The 26,371-nt window shown below is 45.8% G+C and overlaps 1 protein-coding gene across 1 annotated transcript in view; it reads right to left on the reverse strand.

Moving 5' to 3' along the window:
* med11 (mediator complex subunit 11) overlaps nucleotides 1–26,371 on the reverse strand; it is a gene marked incomplete at its 3' end in the record, with an annotated part of 64,274 nt that overhangs the window by 25,340 nt on the left and 12,563 nt on the right. The window contains exon 2 of the mRNA XM_084311812.1: nucleotides 3,863–3,993. Within this exon, the coding sequence (XP_084167938.1) occupies nucleotides 3,863–3,993 (131 nt within the window). The remainder of the gene's footprint in view (nucleotides 1–3,862; nucleotides 3,994–26,371) is intronic.

A 26,371-nucleotide genomic window follows, 5' to 3' on the forward strand; every position in this document is an offset into this window, starting at 1 on the left:
AGATATATATTTACTGTTGACCTGATAGTGTTTTATTGTTCGCCCGTATATGCTCCTTGTATCGCCGCTGCTTACAGCGCGCATTGGAACGGAGACAAAGTTATACCGTTAGTTTTGTATACAGCTGAGCCACTCAACACATATTGAACGGAGAAAAAGATAACCGTTAGTTGGAGAATAAAAGTGAGGAGAGAGAGGTGTTTTGCTACAGCGCTGTGGTGGTAACGTTAGTGCCGTTATTAGTTGGAAACGGTGTTGTGGTGTTGCCAAGGGAGAGGAGGAATACCATACTCCTGCATCGATCTGCCGACGGGCAGAGGATAATGGAGACAGAATAGACCTTTAGACTGAGTTCGGTTGAGGCTGAACTCATATAGCAACCAACAGACTTTAGGTCAGGGGTCTCAAACTCAATTTACCTGGGGGCCGCTGGAGGTAGAGTCTGGGTGAGGCTGGGCCGCATCAAATATTCCACAAAAAAAGGGTTTCAAGTATTCAAAAAAAAGTACAACTGATCCAATCTTCTCAATCTTTAGCAATAACATTTCAGAACATGAACAGTTCTTCAGTTCTTCACTTCAGTCATACATTATTTTCAAATAGCTACCGTTTCTTGGCATATAGTCACATAATTGGTTTGGTGCTGGGACCAGGGGAGTAGCTGGGGGGGGGGGGGGGGAGGTTAGGATGATTCCAAGGGCCCAGCACTGGGGGGGGGGGGGGGGCCAGAGAACACTATTATTATCTTTTTATTAATATGGTTTTATTATTATCCTAAAGTAAGTTAATGTAGATGACTCAAAAGTATAATTGCCTGTATTATAAAAAAAATAGGTAAAAACCATATTATGCGTTTTCATCAATAAATAAATGCCCCAAATTGTTTTATAGATTGGGGGCCCACAAATTGATTCTTTCATGGGGCCCAGAATCTCCAGCTACGCCCCTGGCTGGGACTCGGGATGAACGCATATTTTTCCGTCCATTCACCTTTGAATTGCAGTCGACTTTTGTTTTACTGACCATCTTTGAAAATGCCATATTTTTCTGCTGGCTGCCTGCTGGTGAAAATAGGCTAATAGCTACATTAATCTCACAGAGATAAAACTGGGAGCGAGTTTACTGTAGTTGCGCTTTCAAATCTGCTCCGACTTGAACTGAAAGAGAGATACGACATGCAGTCCGTGAAGACCCGCCCTACTCCCCTACTCTGCCTCTGATTCGCAGACTGTGGGTGAGGGGGGAAAACGCTGACGGGACGTGTATGTGATTGGACCAGACTCGTACACAGACACAGACAGTGCAGCCGGACATGCAGAGCACTTCAGCACTGCTCGCAGAGGAGAGAGATAGCGAGGATGCATTTGCTTCCACTTTACTTGATATCACTCCGGAATCACGTTTCAACCAAGTCACTAACATAACGTTGCTGTCATGAGCCTGCGCTATGGTAGCCTACAAGTGATAAAATAAATAAAGCGTCCAACTCTCACGCAACGACTCGGCAAACAGTTGCGCGCGGGCCACGTTAACACTACACTTTGATGTCCAGTAGGGGGCCGCAAAATATCATCCCGCGGGCCGCAATTGGCCCGCGGGCCGCGAGTTTGAGACCCCTGCTTTAGGTGATAGCCTAATCTATACCTTTCTGTTGAACTAATTCTAATTATTAATCTGGACCTTCAGAACATGCAATATTATTAATTTGCTCAAATGTCGTGGCCTCACACAGTGCCAACTGCAGGTCTCGCCATCTCAAAGATGACAGAGCATGCAGCATCCCCCTGTTGGGGTTGCTCAATGCTGTAAAATATTACATAAATGTGTTTTTATGAATAACGATATTTGAGGAGCCTAATAATATTGCTACAGCGTGCAATTCTCTGAGGTGGGAGGCTCCGCCTCCGGGTGAAACCATTTCCGTGACGTCAGCAACAAAATGGCGGCGCACATGTTGATTTATGCTACATAAATGGACATAACAAATAGTTTTTTCTTAGAAACGCCTTATTTTTATAACGTGATTTTTTCTGTGGTTTATCTAAATACTAATTTGATGCTATGTTTATATCGCTATGCTTCATCTCCCCTTTAACTTTTTCTTTTATCTGCTGGTTCAGTGGCCTATCTATTAAAGATAAGAACAGCCTACAGGGGAGCTCCAGTAGCTCACCGCGTACCTCGAGCGCTATTTCGGCGCCGGGGACAACCGTGCTCGTCGCGGATCTGGGGTTTAGCGAGTTCGATTCCCGGACTGCAGCCGTGCCTTTCTCAGAGTGTCTTCCCCCCCATCTGTACCCCCATTCAACCTGTTTCTGTCTGTCGGTCATTCTTGACCAGAGAAAAATGCGATAAACGCAAAAAAGAGCCGGCGGGATGGCCAAAGTTTAAAAAAAAAAGAACAGCCTACAGTATATTGTGAAAGTGTGCTCCAAAATAATTGGGAGTAAAACAGAGAGACCTATGTTCTCTCTGGATGGACCAGGTGGTCAAGAAAGGGACGAGCATCACAAAACAACCTCTGCACGCTCTGTCTCAGCGGTTTTCGCTGTTGCCTTCTGGCCGCCGTTATGACGTTCCATTAACACTTTGATCGCCATGGGTTAAATTCATAATTTACCATCCCTAGCCAGCTCTATTTGTCTATGGAGAAGTTCCCCTTCTTTGCAGGGCTATAACTTTTTAAATTCTATTGCTAAATTGCCATTATTATGGCCCATTCAATGTCCTATATGTATTGTTCAGGGTGTAGCAACGTTAAACTTTTTCATTCACATATTCATACTAAAATATGGTCTAAAGTATAAGTATGTTTTTATCGTTTTCTGCAGCTTTCTCCAGAACTTGATTTATAGCTCCAAATGCATTATATTGATGATGAAATACAGTTTGATAGCAATCGGCGCGAGATAAAAAATGTCAACTGGACGTGGTTCTAGGAGTTACTACGCATCATCTGATGATGACCGGATGGGCGGGGGATCGTTTATAATTCCGTGGGCAGCGTTAGATGATTCATCCAGAGTGGGTCATATGTTCATCATAGCAGTTTATATGGAACACGTTAGAATATAACGCTGAATCTTACCGTGGCTTCCTCGCGCCGCTGGCAGATGAGCGTGGAACAGAATTTTTTCTATTATAGGATGGAGAAATGCCCGATCCATTTCCAGGTTCTATAATAGTATATACGTCCAAATCATGTTGTTTTTTCGAGTTATTTGCACCGATCGATGTTCACTGTGTCAAGACGGAGTCTCTCTAACGATAGCGAGTGCCCGGACCACATATGGATGAGCACTTCCGGTTCAAAGGGTCATTTCCGGTTGGCGATCTGCCGATCGGCCACCAGATGGCGCTCTTGAACCGCTAGAGAGTTGAGTGGAGCTTTGCAGTGTGTCTCAGGGCTCCGGAGGGGAAATATGATTTCGAGCACAGATTTTTGAAATATTGATATCAAAGACGAGTTACGGCGTCTTCGGCAGAATGAGCATGGCTAGGAATGACGTCTTAACTCGTCATCGGCGATCATAGTGTTAAGTAGGACCAACCGGTACGCCAAATCTTTTGTTCCCTCGGCTATCAGACTTTTAAAACACAGACAGTAGTCATTTTAAGTAGCCATTTACACCTAGTTGTCCGTTTTTACTTTTACTGGACTGTGTATAGCATGAAATGTTGTTGTTGCCGTGCTGTCGTTGAGATGTTTTTTGTTGTCGTTGTCGTTGTTTTTGTTACTGTTGTTTTTGTTACTTGTGCAAGCTACAATATGAATTGCCCCACGTGGGATCAATAAAGTTGTCTGAATCTGAATCTGAATGAAAACACCTTGACGTGAACAGAAAGTGATTGGAAGCGGCACCTGCGTGAGGTAGCGGATCTGGGTGCTGAGCTCAGTCTCCACTCTGCCGACGGACGTCTGGAACTGGCCGAGCTGCCGGTCCAGGAAGTTGGCGTTGTGCTTGTCTTTGGAAAGCTCCAGAACGATGTTACCTGGCGGATGGAGAGCAAAATATAAAGCAGACGTGAGCACAAAAACACCTGGAAATACATCACAAAGGTGTATATTCTGGTGTTCTTAATTTGTCTGACAGTTGGATAATTCCATGTTTTAATACAGCTATTGTACGGGATGCAGTAAACACTAAAAATACAGTTTTCAAAACGGCAACATCGACTCAGAGTTGCAGAGTGTTTATTACAAAGACGAGGCGTTGTTGAATCCGCAATTCAACCGTGTGAATTTTGTGTTTCATTTGGAAGCTTTGCGAAAGCCGTGCGCTACACGTCAAATGTCAAGTGCATTACGTTACGGAGGAAAGGCTTTTATAGCACAAGTCAGGGTTTGAAATTAAGGGGGGCATGGGGCAAAATGCCCTTGAAAATTTACCAAATGCCCTCGAAAATCAGTTAAGGGGGGCAAGAAAAGCCCCCCCGACACTTTGCACAGATGTTTAGCCCTTAGTATGCACTAGGGATGGGCATTTTAAAGAAAAATCCAAATAGATTGATCGCATGCTATACTCGTGTATTACTCGAAAAAAATTAAAAAAATTTAATAATTATATTTGATTAAAAAATTTTTTACTTATTTTTGTTCATTCACGTATATGTTTAAGGAAACCAACAAACAGTTATAATCTTACACATACATGTGAAAAAATATGTAAAAAAAAAAATTATATTTTCTTTCATTTTTTTTTTTAATAATTTAGATTTTTTTCCCTCCGATTTTTCTCATAGCTATGAGTAACGATTACTCACGCCCATCCCTAGTATGTACACGCACAGTATAATATGCATGTAATAAATAGTTTGTTAATAAACTCTGTTACTTGAACAATTTTCACTGTGCTCCTAAATTTCTTTGTGTGCTCCTACATTTTTATTGAGATTTTATTTATTTAAATTTTATTTAGGAGCACATGTGCTCCTTGGGAAAAAGGTTAGCGTAGAGCCCTATATAGTTCAAGTTCAAGTTCAAGTTCTTTAATAGTTGTCATACAGAAGTACAGAATACTTTCATACAAAATGCTTCTTACTGTTACGCTCCAGAGACTGTGCTAGACAAGATAGTATCAAATAACATAATAACATAATATAGCATGAATTTAGAAGAAGAAAATGAGGTCACAGTGTTCGGTATAGACATATGTACAATGTTCTGAGTTACCATATAATATACAATACACAATACTATGCAGTGTACTAATGTACAGTACTATCTAGTGCAAAGCAGAAATGGGATGAGGTACAATTTTAGGTACAATTTACAGTAAGGTGTACGAGTTGTAGTGCAATCCTTCATCCATAAATATAAAGTGTGGGGAGTGGGTGCTACAGTGTGTTTGTTTAAAGTGGGTGTGTGCTATAAGTGTGTGGAGTGGGTGCTACAGTGTGTTTGTTTAAAGTGAGTGTGTGCGTGTGGATGTGTGTGCTATGTGCGTTTGGTGGTTGTTGTTGTGTAGTGTTCATTCATTGTTCGTTTAGCAGCCTGATGGCCTGGGGATAGAAGCTTCTTCTGAGTCTTTCTGTGCTCGCCTTGAGACTCCTGTATCGCTTGCCTGACCGCAGCAGTTCAAAGAGGCAGTTGTTCGGGTGACTGGAGTCTTTAATGATTCTCTTAGCCTTGCCCTTGCAACGCTTGTAGTAAATGTTCTGGAGGGTGGGGAGCCCCCCTCCAATTGTGCGTTCGGCTGAACGTGTCACTCTTTGTAGTCTGCTTTGGTCTTGTGCAGTGCTATTCCCAAACCAGGAGGTGATGTTGCCGGTCAAGATGCTCTCTATTGTACATGAGTAGAAGTTCTTAAGGATCTTCTGGCTGACTTGGAACTTCCTTAGGCGCCTGAGGAAGTAGAGGCGTTGTCGTGCCTTCTTCACAACACTGTTAATGTGTGTGGTCCATGTCAAGTCCTCGGATATGTAGGCTCCGAGGTACTTAAAGCTGTTGACTCTCTCAACCGGTGCCCCGTCGATGCTGAGGGGGCTGTAGTCCTTGACCCCCGACCTCCTGAAGTCCACAATCATCTCCTTTGTTTTGCTGACGTTCAGGGAGAGGCTGTTTTCCTGGCACCATCCCGCCAGGACCTTGACCTCTTCCAGGTAGGCCCTCTCGTCGTTGGCAGAGATCAGGCCCACCACCACTGTGTCGTCAGCAAATTTGACGATTGTATTGCTACTCCGCTGAGCCACACAGTCGTGTGTGTACAGGGAGTAGAGGAGGGGACTCAGAACACAGCCCTGGGGGGCCCCTATGTTGAGGGTGATGGATGAGGAGGTGCAGTTGCCTGCTCTCACCACCTGGGGTCTGCCAGTCAGGAAGTCCAAGACCCACTGGCAGAGGTCATAGCCCAAGCCCAGGTCCCTGAGCTTGGCTATGAGTATGGAGGGGACTATGGTATTGAATGCCGAGCTGTAGTCGATGAATAGCATTCTCACATAGTTCCCCTGCCTCTTGTCCAGGTGTGATGCTGCTGTGTGCAGCACATGGGATATGGCGTCCTCCGTGGACCTGTTGGGGCGGTATGCAAATTGCAGGGGGTCCATGTTGATGGGGAGGGAGGAGCAGATGTAGCCCTTTACTAGCTTCTCAAAGCACTTCATGGCTATGGAGGTGAGAGCTACAGGGCGGTAGTCGTTGAGGCAAGCAGGCTTGGATTTTTTGGGTACAGGGATAATAGTGGACTTCTTCAGGCAGGTGGGGATGACAGCCTGTTCTAAGGACAGGTTAAATATGTCAGTGAATACTGGGGCCAGTTGGTCGGCACAGACTTTTAGGACGCGGCCGGGGATGCCGTCTGGACCTGCTGCCTTCCTGATATTCACTTTTTTAAAGGTCCGCCTCACCTCATGCTCTGTTACCCTGAACACTGCGCCTCCATCAGCAGCCGCCCCCCCCCCCCATTGCCGAGGCTTGTGAGCTGGTGTTATTACCAGCATCAAACCTCGCATAGAAGGTATTGAGGTCATTTGCTAAGGAGATGTCACTGTTCAGTTTGAGGGAGGCGCCTTTGTAGTCTGTCATCGTTTTGAGCCCCTGCCACATAGCTCTAGAGTCAGCTTGTTCAAACTGGAGTTCAATTTTATCCCTGTAGCGTCGTTTGGCCTCTGACACTGTCCTCCTTACGTTGTATCGCGCCACCTTGTGGTCATTCATGTTGCCTGCCTCTAGGCCGTCGTTGTATGCTTTGGTGCGCTCTCTCAGAGCTTCACGGACGATATGGACGAATACTGTAAAAAAAGTGTCGACAATGTTTTATAATCTGTTCATTTTCATCCAAAAAATTTGGTGTCCCCGAAATACAAAAAAAGCCCCCGAAAATCAATTAAGGGGGGCAAAAAAAGCCCCGGGATTTTTTTTTTTTATTTCTAACCCTGGCACAAGTGTTTTACACATGACTGTATCCAAACCTGCTGCCCGAAGCAAGCTTTCATGAAGGTTCTGTGTGATCAACATATGGCCACGCTCCTCCGCTTAGAAGAGTGGCGTCATGGATGTGACATAGCGGATGCTACATAAACATTTTAATTTTCTTGCCATTAGAATAAAGTAGCTAGATATGTTTAGTTGCATGTGTGTGTGTTCAAGCCAGACCTGGAGGTCATCAAAGAGAAGTCGCCTATTCTCAGTCCTTGCCCCACAATGGTGGAATGAACTACCCACCCCAGTTAGGACAGCCGAATCACGTCCAATCTTTCGCCGTCGACTAAAGACGCACTTCTTCAACCATTATCTGAATTAAAAAAAATTATAATAATAATAATAATAATAATCTAACCCTAACTAACCGTACTGTCATGCACTTGTCCTAATAAACTAACCTACACTGTAGCACTCAACACTTTGATGAACATTGTTGCTCAGCTGATAGAGTTGTGCCCTTCCTGATGGCTTGTCGTACAGAACATGTAAGTCGCTTTGGATAAAAGCGTCAGCTAAATGACTAAATGTAAATGTAAATGGAGGACAGGTGAAGCATTTATACCACTTAGTGAATATGTCGGTATTAAATTCACATGAAGGAATATAATCCATATTACATTAAAGAAATAAAACATGTTACAGAATACATCATGTACATGTACATCAGGTAACTGCCAGCATCCAGAGACAGTCTCTATATAATGAGCAGACGGATCACTGTGGTAGTTTAACCAGAGACAGTCTATATAATGAGCAGACGGATCACTGTGGTAGTTTAACCAGAGACAGTCTATATAATGAGACAGATCACTGTGGTAGTTTAACCAGAGACAATCTATAATATAATGAGACAGATCACGTTGAGCCTGCTTGCCTCAACGACTACTGCCCTGTAGCTCTCACCTCCATAGCCATGAAGTGCTTTGAGAAGCTAGTAAAGGGCTACATCTGCTCCTCCCTCCCCATCAACATGGACCCCCTGCAATTTGCATACCGCCCCAACAGGTCCACGGAGGACGCCATAGCCCATGTGCTGCACACAGCAGCATCACACCTGGACAAGAGGCAGGGGAACTATGTGAGAATGCTATTCATCGACTACAGCTCGGCATTCAATACCATAGTCCCCTCCATACTCATAGCCAAGCTCAGGGACCTGGGCTTGAACTATGACCTCTGCCAGTGGGTCTTGGACTTCCTGACGGGCAGACCCCAGGTGGTGAGAGCAGGCAACTGCACCTCCTCATCCATCACGCTCAACATAGGGGCCCCCCAGGGCTGTGTTCTGAGCCCCCTCCTCTACTCCCTGTACACACATGACTGCGTAGCACAGCGGAACAACAACACCATCATCAAATTTGCTGATGACACAGTAGTGGTGGGCCTGATCTCTGCCAACGACGAAAGGGCCTACCTGGAAGAGGTAGAGAACCTGTCACAGTGGTGTCAGGAGAACTGCCTCTCCCTGAACGTCAGCAAAACAAAAGAGATGATTGTGGACTTCAGGAGGTCGGGGGTCAAGGACTACAGCCCCCTCAGCATCGACGGGGCACCAGTTGAGAGAGTGAACAGTTTCAAGTACCTCGGAGCCCACATATCCGAGGACTTGACATGGACCACACACATTGACAGTGTTGTGAAGAAGGCACGACAACGTCTCTACTTCCTCAGGCGCCTAAGGAAGTTCCAAGTCAGTCAGAAGATCCTTAGGAACTTCTACTCATGTACAATAGAGAGCATCCTGACCGGCAACATCACCTCCTGGTTTGGGAATAGCACTGCACAAGACCGTAGCAGACTACAAAGAGTGACACGTTCAGCCGAACGCACAATTAGAGGGGGGCTTCCCACCCTCCAGAACATTTACAACAAGCGGTGCAAGGGGAAGGCTAAGAGAATTATTAAGGACTCGAGCCACCCGAACAACTGCCTCTTTGAACTGCTGCCGTCAGGCAAGCGATACCGGAGTCTTATGGCGAGCACAGAAAGACTCAGAAGGAGCTTCTATCCCCAGGCCATCAGGCTGCTAAACGAACAATAATCGCTAAACGAACAATAATCACTATGCAACAACCATCAAATGCACACAGCACACACACCCACACGCACACACTCACTCAAACAAACAACACACTGCAGCACCCACTCTCCACACTTTAGATCACACAAACACACTTACACTTTATATTTATTGATAAAGGATTTGCACTACAACTCGTACACCTACTGTGAATTGTACCTAAACTGCACCTCGTCCATTTATGCCTTGCACTATATAGTATTGTATATTAGTACACTGCACAGTATTGTATATTGTATGGTAACTACGTCTACGAACATTGTACATATGTCTAAACTGAACACTGTGACCTCTTTTTTTACTTCTAATTTTTACTATGTTTTTATTTCATACTTATCTTGTCATGCACAGTCTCTGGAGCGCAACAGTAAGAAGCATTTTGTACAAAAGTATTCTGTACTTCTGTATGACAACTATTAAAGAAACTTGAAACTTCAGGAGGTCGGGGGTCAAGGACTACAGCCCCCTCAGCATCGACGGGGCACCGGTTGAGAGAGTCAACAGCTTTAAGTACCTCGGAGCCTACATATCCGAGGACTTGACATGGACCACACACATTGACAGTGTTGTGAAGAAGGCACGACAACGCCTCTACTTCCTCAGGCGCCTAAGGAAGTTCCAAGTCAGTCAGAAGATCCTTAAGAACTTCTACTCATGTACAATAGAGAGCATCCTGACTGGCAACATCACCTCCTGGTTTGGGAATAGCACTGTACAAGACCGAAGCAGACTACAAAGAGTGACTTGTTCAGCCGAACGCACAATTGGAGGGGGGCTCCCCACCCTCCAGAACATTTACAACAAGCGGTGCAGGGGCAAGGCTAAGAAAATCATTAAAGACTCCAGTCACCCGAACAACTGCCTCTTTGAACTGCTGCGGTCAGGCAAGCGATACCGGAGTCTCAAGGCGAGCACAGAAAGACTCAGAAGAAGCTTCTATCCCCAGGCCATCAGGCTGCTAAACGAACAATGAACACTACACAACAACAACCATCAAACGCACATAGCACACACATCCACACGCACACACTCACTTTAAACAAACACACTGTAGCACCCACTCCACACACTTTATAGCACACACTCACTTTAAACAAACACACTGTAGCACCCACTCCCCACACTTTATATTTATTGATGAAGGATTGCACTACAACTCGTACACCTTACTGTAAATTGTACCTAAATTGTACCTCATCCCATTTCTGCTCTGCACTATATAGTACTGTACATTAGTACACTGCATAGTATTGTATATTATATGGTAACTCAGTTACGTCTATTCTGCATCGAACATTGTACATATGTCTATACTGAACACTGTGACCTCATTTTCTACTTCTAAATTACATGCTATACTATGTTATTTGATACTATCTTGTCTAGCACAGTCTCTGGAGCGTAACAGTAAGAAGCATTTTGTATGAAAGTATTGTACTTCTGTATGACAACTATTAAAGAAACTTGAAACTTGAACTTGTGATAGTTTAACCAGAGACAGTCTACATAATGAGGCAGATCATTGTGAGTTTTGAATGGGGAAATCCATAACATTAAAGATGGTGGCAAGTACTTACTGCAAAATAAACAGAATTAAATATGATGTAATTTCATGTTTAGTAAAATTTTCATTTACTGCATCTTGAGGTGAAATGTGAGTTTTAAAGATGTTTAAAATTAATAATGATCTCTGCCAAAAGACTGGGAATCGCAGTGAGTGGTTGCCATGGTAACTGAGGACTCTGAGAAACTACTGGATGGCTGAAGTGAAAAACGTGTTTCTTAAACGTCTCTTGCAGTGGAACTGAGTTCATGCAAAAGCTCTAACTAGTTTTTCTGTACTTCCGTTAACAAGAACACAAGTTATTCCTGCATTTCTTATCTTGCACTGTCAAGTGTTTATCCGTTTAAACTGTCGCACCACGTAGATCCTTTTTAACTCAAAATCAGTGAAAAATGCTTGTCTGAGAATGTTCCGCAACTAGTGCTGTCAGGCGATTAAAATTTTTTATCTAATTAATTACAGGATTTGTAATTAATTAATCGCATTTTAATCTCATAACCATTTTAGGCCTGATATTCTATATTCTATAATCATATTTCAAATGGCATGTGTCCGGATGGCAGAATTCAGTACTGTATCTACAAAACCTTCTGTTTAATCATCTTCCATTTATTCATTTGCTTAGATTTTTCAGGTCTGGTCAATTTGAGCATGGTGTTATTCACAGTCAAAGATAAGAAAAAAATGTATTGATATGCTCATTTGGTTCATTACAATTTACTCAAGCCTAGTAACAGACACAGTATTTCTGACACTGGGAATACATTCCCTGAGATCCATAGATGTCCCTAGAATCATATACCAAGAACATACAAATGGACATATTAAAAAAGAAATCTGTAAATGTGTATTCTACGTTCTTATGGAATGAATGAGATTAAAAAATATAAATTTAAAGAAAAATGTAACGCAATAAACTGACAGCCCTATCCGCAGCACATTACATACATGATAGTATGACCAAATTAGGATACGTTCACTGTCTCTGGGCAAAATGAAGATGTTTGTAAGACTACACTTATATTTCAAACCAATGATAGAGTTAACTCAATCAGCACCAGACCCGAGGATAGTCGGGTTATCTCGCCACCCGTTCAGTGCCAGACCAGAGTATAGTTGGGTTTTCATCGTTATTTCTTTTATTCGATATTTCTATTCATTACAGGCACACGGACTCGGGGTTAACATGGGGAATCATCCTGAGAATGCCAAAGTGCAATACCGGCCGCATCCTCCCAGGTGGCAGTATCGAGCACCCTTTGAAACCTTATATATTGGCCTGTGCAACGTTCAAATGTCTCCGGGCGCAGTTTTCTTTGTCAGGCGAGTCGAGCGTGTATCCCGATCGCATTGAGAAGCGTCAAATGCCCCCGATGCATCTGTTGTGGTGGATTATATCAATCCTGCTTTGATCCAACCATGATTTCACCTCGATCGCAACGTGTGTGTGTAATGTTACTCCACAACGTATGCCGTTGGTGACGATCAAAGCATCAAAAAACACCCCCCCCCCCCCCTTTTTTTTTTTTTTTTATTGGTCTTTTTCCCCCTCCATTTTCCTCCGATTTTCTCCCATCCCAATGTTAGTCGTATGCCAATTCCCAGTCCCTTCCTGGTCGCTGCGCTTTACCCCCCACAGTCAGATCATTTGGGAGAGTGGAGGCTACCACGTGCTTCCTCCGACACACGTCCAGCCAATCACCGCTTCTTTTCACCTGGCAGCGCGGATTCTCATTGAGAGGGCGTAGCGTGTGGGAGGACCACACTATCCCCCTCACGTCCAATCCGCGCTTAGCAGGCGCCCCGACCGAACTGTAGGAGTCGCTGTTTACAACGACCCGGACCCACCCCGCCAGCTTCTCCCACCCTCTGATACAGCCAATTGTATCAGTGCAGACGGCCAGCCAAGCTGGTGACAACCCCGGAGCTGTGAGCTGGATTCGAACAGGCGAACCAAGCTCACAGCTCCGGGGCTGGTGACGAACGCAATCTCCGCTCGACCACCTAACCGCCTGCAACCCCCCCCCCCTTTCATAGATTCATGATGAAACATAATACCTCTTATATACATTTGATTTGGAAATAGTAGCGTGTCCAGGCAAGAAACACCAACGCTTTTAGTGAAATTCACGTTTTGCTGCATATGGTTGTTTTCTGGGATTAGACAGGATCACTCTAAAACTATACTTATATTCACCACGGTATAACACGCGAACGGATTGATGAAAAAATTTATTCTTTTTCACATATTGAACGATAGATAGTTGATGTCAAATGGGCCATAGTATTGTATCCATAGCTATAATATAGAATATATCTATAGCCCTGCAAACACCGCCACTTATTCCTATATTTTAGAGCATTGGCGTGGTAGGAACAAACGATGCTCAAGTCCGTGGCGTCCAATGAGTTAAGGAGTTTCCACGACTGTTTTATATAAAGTCCATCAATAATGAATGTACTTTGAAAATATTCCTGTTTGAACATTCCCGGTACCGAAATAAACCTTTACATTTCTGTACTCTTGACCTTTGTGGAAAATCCTGTCTTTACCCACGTACAGCGCTGCGGTGCAACACGGATCTCCTCTCTGGTAAACAAGAATACCCTGAAGACTCTGGCAGGAGCACTCATTCACGGGTACTACGACTATGCTTGCACCTCATGGTACCAAAGCACCTCAAAGGCGCTAAAAACAAAATTACAAACATCTCAAAACAAACTGGTCAGACTACTGCTTGACCTTACTCCAAGAACCCACCTCACCCCTGCCCACTTTGACAACCTAGGATGGCTTAGAGCAGTGGTTCCCAAAGTGGGGGTCGCGAGCCGCCGTGGGGGGGTCGCCAGATGATTTCAAACTAGGGCTGGGCGATATGGAAAAAAATCATATCGCGATAACGATATGATAATGTTATCATATTTCTCGATATCGATAATTATCGAAATTGTTATAAGTATAAAAAACTTTTTTTTATTTTTTATTTTTTTAAACAACAGATGTATGTTTATTTTGCAGCAATTCTTTGTCGTTGCCACCATCTTTAGTGTTACATCCCCTCACACTCCAGTTCTCAGGCTGCAGCTGGTTTAAAAGCTAAAGTAAACCGGCTTCTCTGCTGGCTGTGGCTCCAGGGGAGTTGAACAGTTCTGGCTCTGCTAGTTTATTTTCTATCTTTTGGCGCTTTTTTGGTGGACAAACCACCGCACATGTGCACCGTGACTCGTGACTGGAGTCTAGTTCTGCTAGCACACATAGCCTACTGTGTACAGACGGTTTCAAACTGTATTTTAAATTAGAAAGCAAACAAAATAAATGGACAAGAGAAAAATAAATCTCAATTTGGTCAGTATTGTCATTTGGACAAGCAAAGCCATTACTTTAGTTGCAGGCAAGAAAGACAAGTCTGTCCACTGTCTCTGGTTTTAAAACTGCCCTGTTGCAGGTCACAAAATTTTCGATTTTTTTTTTAGTTTCGATATTCGATGTCGATTATTAAAATATATCGCGATATTTATCGTTATCGTTATATCGCCCAGCCCTATTTCAACCATACATTTCCATTTATACCTCCTACAATAGTGGGTCGCGGCTCTCTGACACCGTTATTTCGTGGGTCGCGGCCTGAAAACTTTGGGAACCCCTGGCTTAGAGTAGACGACAGAGTACAGCAACTTGCAATGGGCCTGGTCTACAAGATACACTACACCACTAAGGTACCCATGTACATGTCAAAATACTTCCCAAAGGTCAGTGAATACCACAACCACAACACCAGAGGGAGCTCCACAAATCATGTTAAACCCAGATTTGGCTCAAACAAGGGACTAAACACGTTTTTGCAATTATGCCGCATCAATGTGGAACGCCCTACCCATAGCCGTAAAAAATGTGAATCACTACCCACCTTCAAAACCACTCTCAAAGAGCACCTACGGGAGACTGCAATTTGAAACTGGCCCCTGTAAATGTCCAAACACAACCCCCAATGTAGTTTTCACCCCGCCTACCCAACCGCCCCCCACCCAACCACCTCCAGTGGTTACCTCCCACCCCACCTACCCAACCTCCTCCAATGTACAGTATATACCGTACTCTTTTTAGACTCTTTTTGTACTCATAAACAGTACTGTATATTTGTAGATCTGGTATGTCATAAATGTCTAGATGTAACAGTACTGCAGGCACGTGCACACATAGAGCCCAAGGGGTGCTTGAGCACCTGCCCTTTTGAGCCTCATAAAAAAGTGCCCGTTTACTGTTATGCATATAGACTTCCCTTCCAACTGAAAAATGTCAGGATAGAATCAAAATATTAGGTAAAGAGAGAGATGCCCCATATTCCATTGCAGTTTGCATGGCCTCCTCAGCGTGCCTCTCTGCGGAACTATATATGTTATGCATAGCGTGAGTGATGATGATGATGATGATGATGATGATGATAGAAACCGCTGTGGCGCCTACAGTTCAATGCTGGTATTACACTCATTGAGGGACACGAAGAAGTCAAGTCCGATGGGATTTGGGAATCTCAAATACAAATCGGGATTGGAATAAAAAATGCATTTATATTAAACAATACAGAATATACAGCACTTCTTGGGGTCTGTAGGGTAAGCACTTATTCCCTCCCCCCTGAACATTTATGGAATTTTTGGGCCTTTTAAGTCAGTGATAAAAGTGTCTTTCAAGGATAAGTGAGCTCCTGCAGTGATTATTATAGTTCAATATTCAATATTTGATCACCAAAACCCCCCAAAAAACATAAAAAAGGGGGCCCCCTCGCCCGAAAAGGCGAAAGATTACATGATAATTTTTTTTTTTTTTAATATATATATATATATTTTTTTTACTTTTTTCTTTTCATGTCAACGTTCACATGCACAATATACGCTTAGGAGACATGCTCAGAAGATGTTGGTTCTCTTTGGATCCACCTACATATGTGAACAGACATTCTCAGTCATGACGTAAAAGTCCAGGTACAGATCCTCTCTCACTGATGAACATCTGGCAGCTGTGCTTCGCATCTCCACCTCAGACATGCAACCTGACTTTGATGGACTTGTTAAAGCTCAACAGAGACTGGATTTCTCACACTGAATGAAAAAAAAGAACTGAAGAACACTAAAATGTGGAAATATAACAAGTGAAATTGGACACTTGATATTTTTTTTCTTTTTTTTGCACAGTTCTGAAAACATTAAATGTTTAATATATGCATGTAAAGTAAAAAAGGCTACAAAACTGGGACACTTTTCTTTACACAGTTCAGTGACATGTCTAGTTTATTTTTGCTATAAGATGATGTGATGTCTTTAGAAAGCTAAGAAAATCCTTGTTTCAATAGTATATGAAACTCAAAATGCCCTTTGTTATTAATGTTTCACATTTTGTTTATCATTTTGGAAATAAATTCTATTTGAATAAATTATATTTTTGAAAGCTAACCTCACCTTTTAATTGCCAAATAATAACATACACTCTTACCAGGGGTCAAAACAATGCCATTTACTGCTTTTTATATAGAAATAAAATGTATATTATGCATAATTGAGTTTGGAATTTTGGCCCGGCCCCCCAACATATTTTCAGTTGCTCATTCGGCCCCCTGGGAAAAATAATTGCCCACCCCTGGTCTACCTGTATGTCATCATGTACAGGTGCAGCTCAATAAATTAGAATATCGTGGAAAAGTCCATATATTTAGCTGTATTGATGCAGTCATTTGTGCAAAAGGAGCCCCAACCAAGTACTGAGTGAACATACATGAACATACTTTTCAGAAGGCCGACATTTACATCTATTTTTTTTTTTTATTGGTGATATAGAATTTTGGGCTTTCATGAGCTGTTAGACATAATCATCAAAATTAAAACAAATAAAGGCTTGAAATATTTCACTTTGTGTGTAATGAATCTATAATCTACGAGAGTTTCGCTTTTTGAATTGAAATACTGAAATAAAATAACTTTTCCACGATATTCTAATTTATCGAGCTGCACCTGTATGTCATATAATAATAATAATAATAATAATAATAATAATAATAATAATAATAATAATAATAATAACTTTATTTGTATAGCACTTTTCATACAGAGGTTGCAGTTCAAAGTGCTTCACAACAGTAAAAAAATACAGGCATGAGCGAGCATAGCAAGGTATGGTAAATCACAGTGTTTCACATTAGGATCTAGCATCCTAATAGGCTCTCTATTCAGTAATACAATTAATAAAAGAGTTTAAAATGATTAAGTTAAAAAATTGTCTAAAAATTATAAAATAGAACAGACATACAACAACAGTAAAAAATACAGGCATAAGCTAGCATAAAAATTCGAGCATAGCAAGGTATGGTAAATATGTTATATATCGTATTTGCTTTCGCGTCCCGCTCTGAGCCTTATGAGATACCCCTTATCTCCTATGATACCTATTGTATCTCCAACGAAACAACTACATGCACCCCACCTGTATGGGGCCCCGCCCCTATGGTGGCACAGCCCATATAACCATGACTCTGGTCACCAAACGCCCTTCCTCTATTTTCGTCCCAGCGTACTGGCTGCGTGCACCATACGTTAACTAGCAGGATGAAAAAGATCAGAGTCATAATGTTGAAAGCTTACCGGAGGTTGCTGGCCCCTGGCATCTTCGACGCATGTTTTCGGCGACACGACGGGCCTATGTTGATGTTCCTCGTCTGATGACAGCAGATCGAGGTTCAGCTGTACAAGATTGGCTGTCGGGCCGGTTTGTACCCAGGTAGGCCCTGTGTCTTCAGGCATGGGTATTAGTGCTGGTTTGTTTTGTTACACAACCATGTTGTGTGTTGGCGCCGGGGGCAGGATGGTTTGGTGAACGTTCACTGCAGGGAACGGTTTCCAAGCTGTCTTGGGCGTGCTACTAAACATCTAATGCTATGCTACATGCTATCGCTAATGCCACATGCTATCACTACTGCTAACTGCTACGCTGTTCTAATGTCTCCGCCGTGAGATGTTGTCACTTCTCCCTCCTCTTGCCCGGTTCATCAATGAAGGTCAGTCGGTAGCTGTTGTGGTTTTTTTTGCTGAGTCCTATTTACCTTTTTTCGGGTAAATGGGTTGACAACAGGGTAGGCCGTGGCTAGGTATCCTAGCCAGGTATGTTACCTTGTGTTCTGGCGGGGTCTATGGAACGGTGTCCCCATCTGGGGCGATGCGTGAGCTCGGCGGTGTAGCAGTAGAGCTATATTACTGCAGGATGGGACTTAACGGCGGGTTATGGCTCAGCTGGCTAGTTCCTATCCACATTGGCGTCGGGTAGTGGGGCTATGGGTCCAGCCGACATGGTAAACATGTTGCGTGTCTGTGCGCAGGCGTTGTTGATCTGGGTCCCACATCGCCTCACGCTAGGCTGTAGTAGTATAGGGGCAGGGCCGCCTGGGAGAAATGTGAGGCCCTGGGCGAATTTAAACGTGAGGCCCCCCACCCCCTGAGGCGGCCCTGTGTAGTGGGCTATTGTTTCGTTCTGTCACTCTGCTATGAGAAGGTCTGTCTTGCTACAGTTCTCTCCTCTCAACCATTCATACTGACGGTCAATCGGTATACTGGGGGAGTAGTGTGGGGGGGGCTTTGTTTACCTTTTTTGGTAAATGGGCTAAGCTAGGGCTGGTGTGCTGTTGTGAATATTTTGAATGAAGGCGGGACTAGTTCGCTCTGGTCCGCCTCCCCTTAACGTTGTGTGTATGGGTTTGCTCATTCTACAGTATTTTGTGGTTTAGTTCTTTTATTCATTTAACCCTTTCATGGTGCACACCACAGTGGAGGTTGCTGTTTGCAACCACCACTGGTGCTCCGTGTTAACATCAGTCCTGTGTGGGTCGGCCTGGCGAGTGGCTGGTGGGCTGTTAAAGCTTGTACCGCCACGGTATGGAATTGGCAACGATTAGAACTGTGTTCGAATTGCTGTTTTTTTCTATAAAAAAAATGGTGTCTGGTGGTGGGGCCTTGAGGGCCAGCCGACGTCGACACATCGCGCGAGGTTGTTGACGTTATTAGCTTTGACCCAGCCGCAAGCTATAACCGCTCAGGGTTCCCCTCTCCGCAGGGGATTTTGGTCTTCTGCTGGAGCGCGGGCGGTATTGTCCTAGGCCCTACACCGCCTCACACCGCGCAGCCAGAAGAAGAGAGAGCACGGCCTCGTCAGCGGCGATGACGAGGCCCTCGACAGGCGGCCATGTTTTCCCCCGCCGGAGGTATCCTGGGCGTTGATTCGACAGGTGTCCACAAGGCCGACAGCCTTGGCGGCCGAGGGATCGGCCATGTAGGATGGGTTCGGCTTGAACAAACAAGCCGTCACCGTCCTGCCGCGAGCAGCCCGCTCTCCAATCACTCCCTTCCCCAACACCAGCGGAAAAAGTGGGATCTGATTGTTTCCTTTGGCTGCGGGCCGCGTGCCTTCGTTGATGCGCGGGCGGCCCCCCTTTCGCTTCTCATGGGGACAGGGGCTGACACCCAGTTGATGGCTGAGCCTGGGTCTGTCCGTGAGAATGTTGTGCTGTCAAGCGGCTCCCACACCTTGAGCTGTGTTGGTTGAGCCTGGTGTTACGTCTGTCAACTTAAGTGTTGTCAGCAGGGGGGCTCGAAACCTTTTGAGGCACACAGTGCGGGCTTCCCCGGCCTCGCCTTCGCCAGGCCAGGTATCATGTTGGTGCCTCCCACTCCTGAAATATTGGCAAGTGGTCGCAGCTCACATGATTTGGGGTGGTAGTAATATCACTGCAGGGCTACGGTGTGTAGGAACCCATGGGGGCCTTACACCTTGCATGTCCGGCTGCAGAACAACTCCTCAGCATGTTCTGGAGGGGTGTTCAGTGGGGGGGCTTTTTTCATCGGAAGCCCCCCCGTATCAGACCGGCCCTTTCTGTCGGGGTTCCCCCTTGGGTGCGATTGCCTCGTGGGTGGTGTCAGGGTCAGATGTTCCGACACGGAACGGGCTGCTCGCACGGTTCCAGGGTTGGCTACGCACAGCGGGGGAACAGGGCCAACTATCTACAGTTCCTGGCGGACCTGCGCCACGTGACGGCGGGTGCGTTGGGAGTGTCGTCACATATGACTACGGCAGTACCATATGTCGAGGTGGATGGAGAGAACGCTGAGGCGGGGACTTGTGTTTACACAACCCCACCCGTTTTCAGGTTTGGTACAGACCCTATTGTCAGGGTCTCCAGCAGTGACAGCTCTGGTCAACGAGATCCAATCTCTGTGGACGAAGCAAGCCATCGTCGTGGCGTTCTCCTCCCGGTGTTCTCTGCCTGAGAAGTCGGGAGGGAGGGGTGTAAGACCCAGGCTGGACCTGTCCCATGGGAAGGTTCAGCATTTTTTGGATCGTCTCCTACCTGTTGAACACTGTCAGGTGAGGGTCTGGTTCTCCTCCATAGACCTGTAGGATGCGTATGCGCATCTCCGATCTTCCATCCTAGGGCTTACCTACGCTTCCTTTGCAGGGTTAGCGTATGAGTACCAGAGGCTGCCGTTCGGTTTTCTCTGGCTCCCCGCATCTTCACCAAGTGCGTGGAGGCCGCACTGGGGCCTCTGCGTCGTCAGGGGTTACGGAGTGTTCTGCCCTGATGACGTTCTGGTCCTTCGCGGTCAAGGTGGATCGTCAGGTCTCGTACCAGGCAGGTCTCTACCAGCCTGGGGTTGCTGTAGACTGGATGTAGAGTACTCCTCTTCCCAGTCAACGGTTGGAGGGCTATGGGCATCCATCTCAGAGCGTGTTGTCGGGAGGTTCCGTCCTAGGACGGTTACGGCGCTGTCTCACGTCGCGTTTTCACCGACGTCTCCCTCGCTGGTGACGCGTCGGGCCAACGCAGTAGGGGGCAGCTGGCAAACCATGCTGCCCGGTCTGCGCTACGTTCAATGTGTTGGTGTTGAAAGCGGTCCTTCTGGTCCACGAATGGTGTTGATCAGGACGGACGATACGACGTCAGTGTCGTGTATCGACAGACAGGGAGGAGTACGCTTCCCCTGTCTGCACCAGGCGGCGGGCGGCTGGCTGTGGGCGTCCTCCATCTGCGCGGCCTGAGGGCTCCCCACATCCCCGGCAGGGAGAATGTGGGTGCAGGTGTACTGTCGCGGGGCGGTCCTCATCCTGACGGGTGAGGATTACGTCTGGACATGGCCAGGCGGGTCTGGGACCGATGCCGTGCCGCCAGGGATTCTTCCCCATACATCTGTTAGGTCAGTTGTTGGGACGGGTACGTTGAGGGGCGCAGGTTCTTGATCCTGATGGTGTTACCATCTGGAATGCGCATGCTCCCTCCACTGTCGCGCTTACGCGGGCAGATGACGTATGTTCCAAGTGTGGTGTAAGGCGGGGGCCGGGACTCAGTCTCCTGCCCCCTGGATGCTGTCCTTAGTTACCTCCAGTCTCTCCTTGATAGACTGTCGGCTTCGACGGTGAGGGTATATGCAGCAGCTATATCCTCCTATCATGAGGGGTTTGAGGGGATGTCTTGTTCAGCCACCCTCTTGTGAAGCGTTTCCTGCTTGGCGCTCGACGCGTTAAGCCGGTGCAACGCTCCTTGGCTCCGACTTGGGATCTTCAATTGGTCCTCGGTCGGTTGTCCTTGGCCCCGTTTGAGCCGCTCGAGCAGGCGGCGTTGGGACAGCTGTCCTTCAAGACCGCGTTCCTACTGGCTGTCACTTCCGCTAAACGCGTAGGTGAGCTCTGTGCTCTCTCGGTACGTCCAGAGTGCCTGTCTTTTCGGACCGATTGCGGTGCCACTCTGCGACCTAATCCTGCTTTCGTGCCTAAGAATATCCGGAGTTCCTTCCGCTCCCGGGATATTGTGGTTCAGGCGTTTCGTCCTCCTCCTCACACTAGTGAGTTAGATGCGGGCCTTCACCTGTCATGTCCAGTCCGTGCTTGGGGATTTACCTCAGCCGTACTCAGGACTTCAGGATTACCGACCAGCTTTTTGTCTGTTACGGTGGGGCTCGTGCTGGTAGGGCACTGTCGGAGCAGCGCCTGTCCCATTGGTTGTGCGAGGGCATTACCCTCTGCTACACGTTGGCTGGGCAGGATCCCCCTGGGGGCGTCAGGGCGCACTCCACTCGTGGGGTGGCTGCTTCTGCCGCTCTCCTGGGTGGGGCCTCGGTGGAGGACATCTGTGCTGCAGCTTCATGGTCCTCCCCGGGTCCCTTTGTAAGGTTTTACCTCATGGACATGACCGGGGGTTCTGTCTCCCAGGCGGTTCTGGGGTCTGTGGCCTTTCCTGCTTCCCGTCCTTTGGTCGGGTAGCAGGAGTGTATGGGTATGGGCCACAGTGTGTTGAGTCACACGTGGTTCCGCCTGTACGGTGTGTTCAAGGGGTTCTAGTTCCCTCTTGTTCGCATTCAGGTGGAGTTGACTGCGCCCCCCCTTCATTAGGAAGGATGGGGTGACAGGGCTCCCCGCACCCCTTGATGTGGGCTTACGGGTCCTCAGGGGGTACATTTGTCGGGTCTCGCGTCCGCTCTTCCCCATATCTCATAAGGCTCAGAGCGGGACGCGAAAGCAAATACGATATATAACGATAGTTATATTAGTATTGGCTGAGCGTCCCGCTCTGCGCGGCCCTGAGTTCCCTCTTGAGGGATCTTTTCCTGGGACGGGATTGGCGAGGAAGGGCGTTTGGTGACCAGAGTCATGGTTATATGGGCTGTGCCACCATAGGGGTGGGGCCCCATACAGGTGGGGTGCATGTAGTTGTTTCGTTGGAGATACAATAGGTATCATAGGGGTATCTCGTAAGGCTCAGAGCGGGACGCTCAGCCAATACTAATATAACTAGGTTATCTACATAACCTATCGTTATGATGAATTGAAAATGGGGGACCCTGATGTAAACAAGATGAAAGTCTTTCTCTGGTCTGCATCCCCTTAACACATTAACTGCCACGCTTATATCCATCAATGTAGGGGTGGACGGTATGGTCTAAAATTTATATCACGGTATAATTTGAAGCATAGACGGTAACGGTATATATCACGGTATCAGTGTTTCCGTTTTTTTTTTTTGCCTGATAGGCAGGCTATATAAAGAATGACATCCTCAAGGCATGTAGATTTATAATATTTTAACTTAAAACTAGGCTACTTTTGCGTATAAAGTCATTATATTCCAAATAAAATAAGTCCCGAGTCGAGACTCCGTGCTGCTCCCATTGCAAACAGCGGGGCTGGATTTTGCTAGAAGCATATGTAGCTGCAGAGCCGCAGAGCCAGTGGCTCTTTCAGGTCGTTCAGACGATTTGGTGGGGGGGGGCGCTGTTGAGCGGGCCTGTGACCAGACCTGAAAGAGCCACTGGCTCTGCGGCTCTGCAGCTGCATGCTATTTCGCAAATCCACAGCTGCAGCCGTCCTCCCGTCGTTATCATAACACTACACACATATCATAATGTTTACAGCAAACTGTAGTTGATCACCAGGTATGTTTTATTAACGTAGAATAATTCATATAAGAAAAACGATAGGTAAGATCTCTTACCTTTCTCCACTGGTTAAAAATGCCAGGAACTGAAATTGAAACTTGCTGTGCGCCGCTGTGATATGTGTTTATTATGAAATGACAATTGCGTGTTGACACGCCCAGTGCGCCCACTGCGCGAAGCCTCCTAAATAACTTTTTCCAGTTTGCACATATCTATTATCTATGACTAATTCGATCTATTTTTAGGGGCAAATGCGATTGAAATAGTCGCGCTGTGGTTACATGACGTCATTGCTATTTTAGAGCTGCGCTACCGGTTACACGGTATAGTCAAAATCCATACCGTAGAGCAAATTCATACCGTTTATACCGTATACCGTTTATACCGTCCACCCCTACATCAATGTATGATCACTGCCACCAGTCTAAGCCTATGGAGACGTTTACCTTCTTTGCAGGGCTATAACTTTTTAAATTGTATTGCTAAATTGACATTACTATGGCCCATTCAACATCGATTATCTATTGTTCAGGATGTAGGAACGTTTTACTTTTTCATTCATAGATTCATACGAAAATACCGTCTAGAATATAAATATGTTTTATCGTTTTCTGCAGTAATTCCTAGAACGTGAGCTATAGGCATAAACGCATATATAAATTATCAACTGCCGTTTGTTGGCGATACACGCTATATTAAAAATGTCAACTGTACATGATCCTAAACGTTATGACTTATCATGCGCGGATGAACGGGGGGGGGTCGTTTATAATTCCGTGGTTGTCAGTAAATGCTTCATGTAGTATGGGTGATATATTGATCAGAGCAGTTTGCATTAATAATAATAAACAGGGGCGCCCCAGTGGCGAACCACATAGCGCGCTCAGCCGCGACACGGCCGATCCGGGTTCGACTCCCGAACCCGTCGTTATTTGCCGAATGTTTTCCCCACACTCTGTCTCCCATTCCTCCTCTGTCTCTCTCTACTGGACTGCCCAGTAGAATAAATAAAGCGATAAAAACGCCAAAAAATATATTAAAATAAATAATAATAATAAACAAACATGATCAGGGTCCCCATTTTCAATTCATCAGGACATATATGACATACATGACATACAGATAGACAGTACTGCTACATCTATACATTTATGACATACCAGATTTGCAAAAACAGTACTTGTAACTGAGGGGTACAATTCCCTGACTGTATTGATAAGTATGGTATCATTAAACCACTACCGCTTTATGTACTTTAATTACTGGCCATACAGTACACGATATCTAAGTATGATGAACACTTTCCCACATATGAAATCAGGTCCACACAAAGGTAATAGTCAAATATTTAATATATAGCAAAAGGTACATATAATAGTTACTTATTACATTTATGATTTGAATGCTCTTGTAAGGCAAATGAGTATTCGTAGGCAAATCAACACTGAATGTCCAATCTCTGGTTACACAGGAAGCAAGTATACAACCTGGCTCTTAGGGGATTATATCTATGGTCACTTAATGATTATAGCTGGATAATATACTGAAGGGGTCCCGCCGGTTGTAAGCCAGTAGGGGGGGTAGGAGAGCCGTCGGCTGTATCCCGTCTGGTCAACGATTTCTAGGGAGAATTCAGGTACAGAACACAGTGCCCGTAGAACCTTGATCCGCAGATGAATACACTTGTACGCTCTCTTGTAGACGATAGCTGTAGCTGTAGCTGTAGGTCCACAACGGAGAAGAAGCGAGGCGACCTCAGTCTGGTCTGAGCGCCGTCTCACCTTGGCTCCTCTCGGGGTAAATCCAACACTCACCGGTGTTGGCGATTATCCGCTCCACAAATCAAAGCACCAAAGCAAATAGATATTCCATGCCGTATAGGGCTCAGCAGTCGTCGGGGTAGGTAATCCAATGTGCAGGTCCACTCGTCCTCGCCTAGAACTCCTCGGATGAAAGCACCACGCGTGGTCTGCCCAACCTGGTTAAGACTCTAGATAACGCGAGGAAGCGATGGGGGTGCTGCTCACTTTAGAACTCTAACCGAACGATGCACCATACATAATAGACTATTATTACTTAATAGAAATACGGTGCCAAACTCTGGCAATTCAGCTATTAATTCGCACGAGGTCTCACTGCTATTCTAAGGCCAAACAGGCCGTACTACACCGCACGCGGTATCGTGGGGTGAGGCTTCACGTCTTGTTACTTAGTTGGGTAGAAGGGTAAAGGACTAAGAGGAATTCTACATTTCTTGCGCCATATTTATATGCACGGTGGACAAGTAGTGCCGCTCTGCTTTCGGTAGCCGTATTCCTGCGCGGAGCTGAGGCTAGTAAGGGCATGTCTCGTCGGTACCTTTGAACTTGAACGCCAGGGGCTTGTCCCAGGGGCACTGTCCACTACTCAATGTCCGCTGTAAGGGTCAGTCAACTCACAAAGTCATAGGGTCATGGTCGTCATCAATAGTATCGGGGAGCCTTGGCCGTTCTATTAGCCTCGCCACGGGTCGGGTGTAGGTCCGTCCTTGGACGAGCACTTCAGCTGCTCGGACCTTTCCATCGGCACCGGTGATCACTTTGCTTACGCGGCCAGCCGGCCACATAGCTCGGGGTAGTGACTGGTCGATGATCATGACGACTGTTCCTTCTGTCAAATTGTCTCTCTCTTTTACCCACTTCTGGCGGGTCTGTAGAGACGGTAGGTAGTGGAGTAGGAAGCTGTTCCAAAACTTGTCAGCCAGTACTTGACTGTACCTCCACATTCTTCGGCCGTTCGCTTCTTCAGGCCTGTACATTGTCTGTGGTAGTGCGGGGTCCAGCCGCCCCATCAAGAGTGT

The sequence above is a fragment of the Notolepis coatsorum genome, assembly GCF_963971535.1.
Source record: "Notolepis coatsorum genome assembly, chromosome: 4".
Lineage (NCBI taxonomy): Eukaryota > Metazoa > Chordata > Actinopteri > Aulopiformes > Paralepididae > Notolepis > Notolepis coatsorum.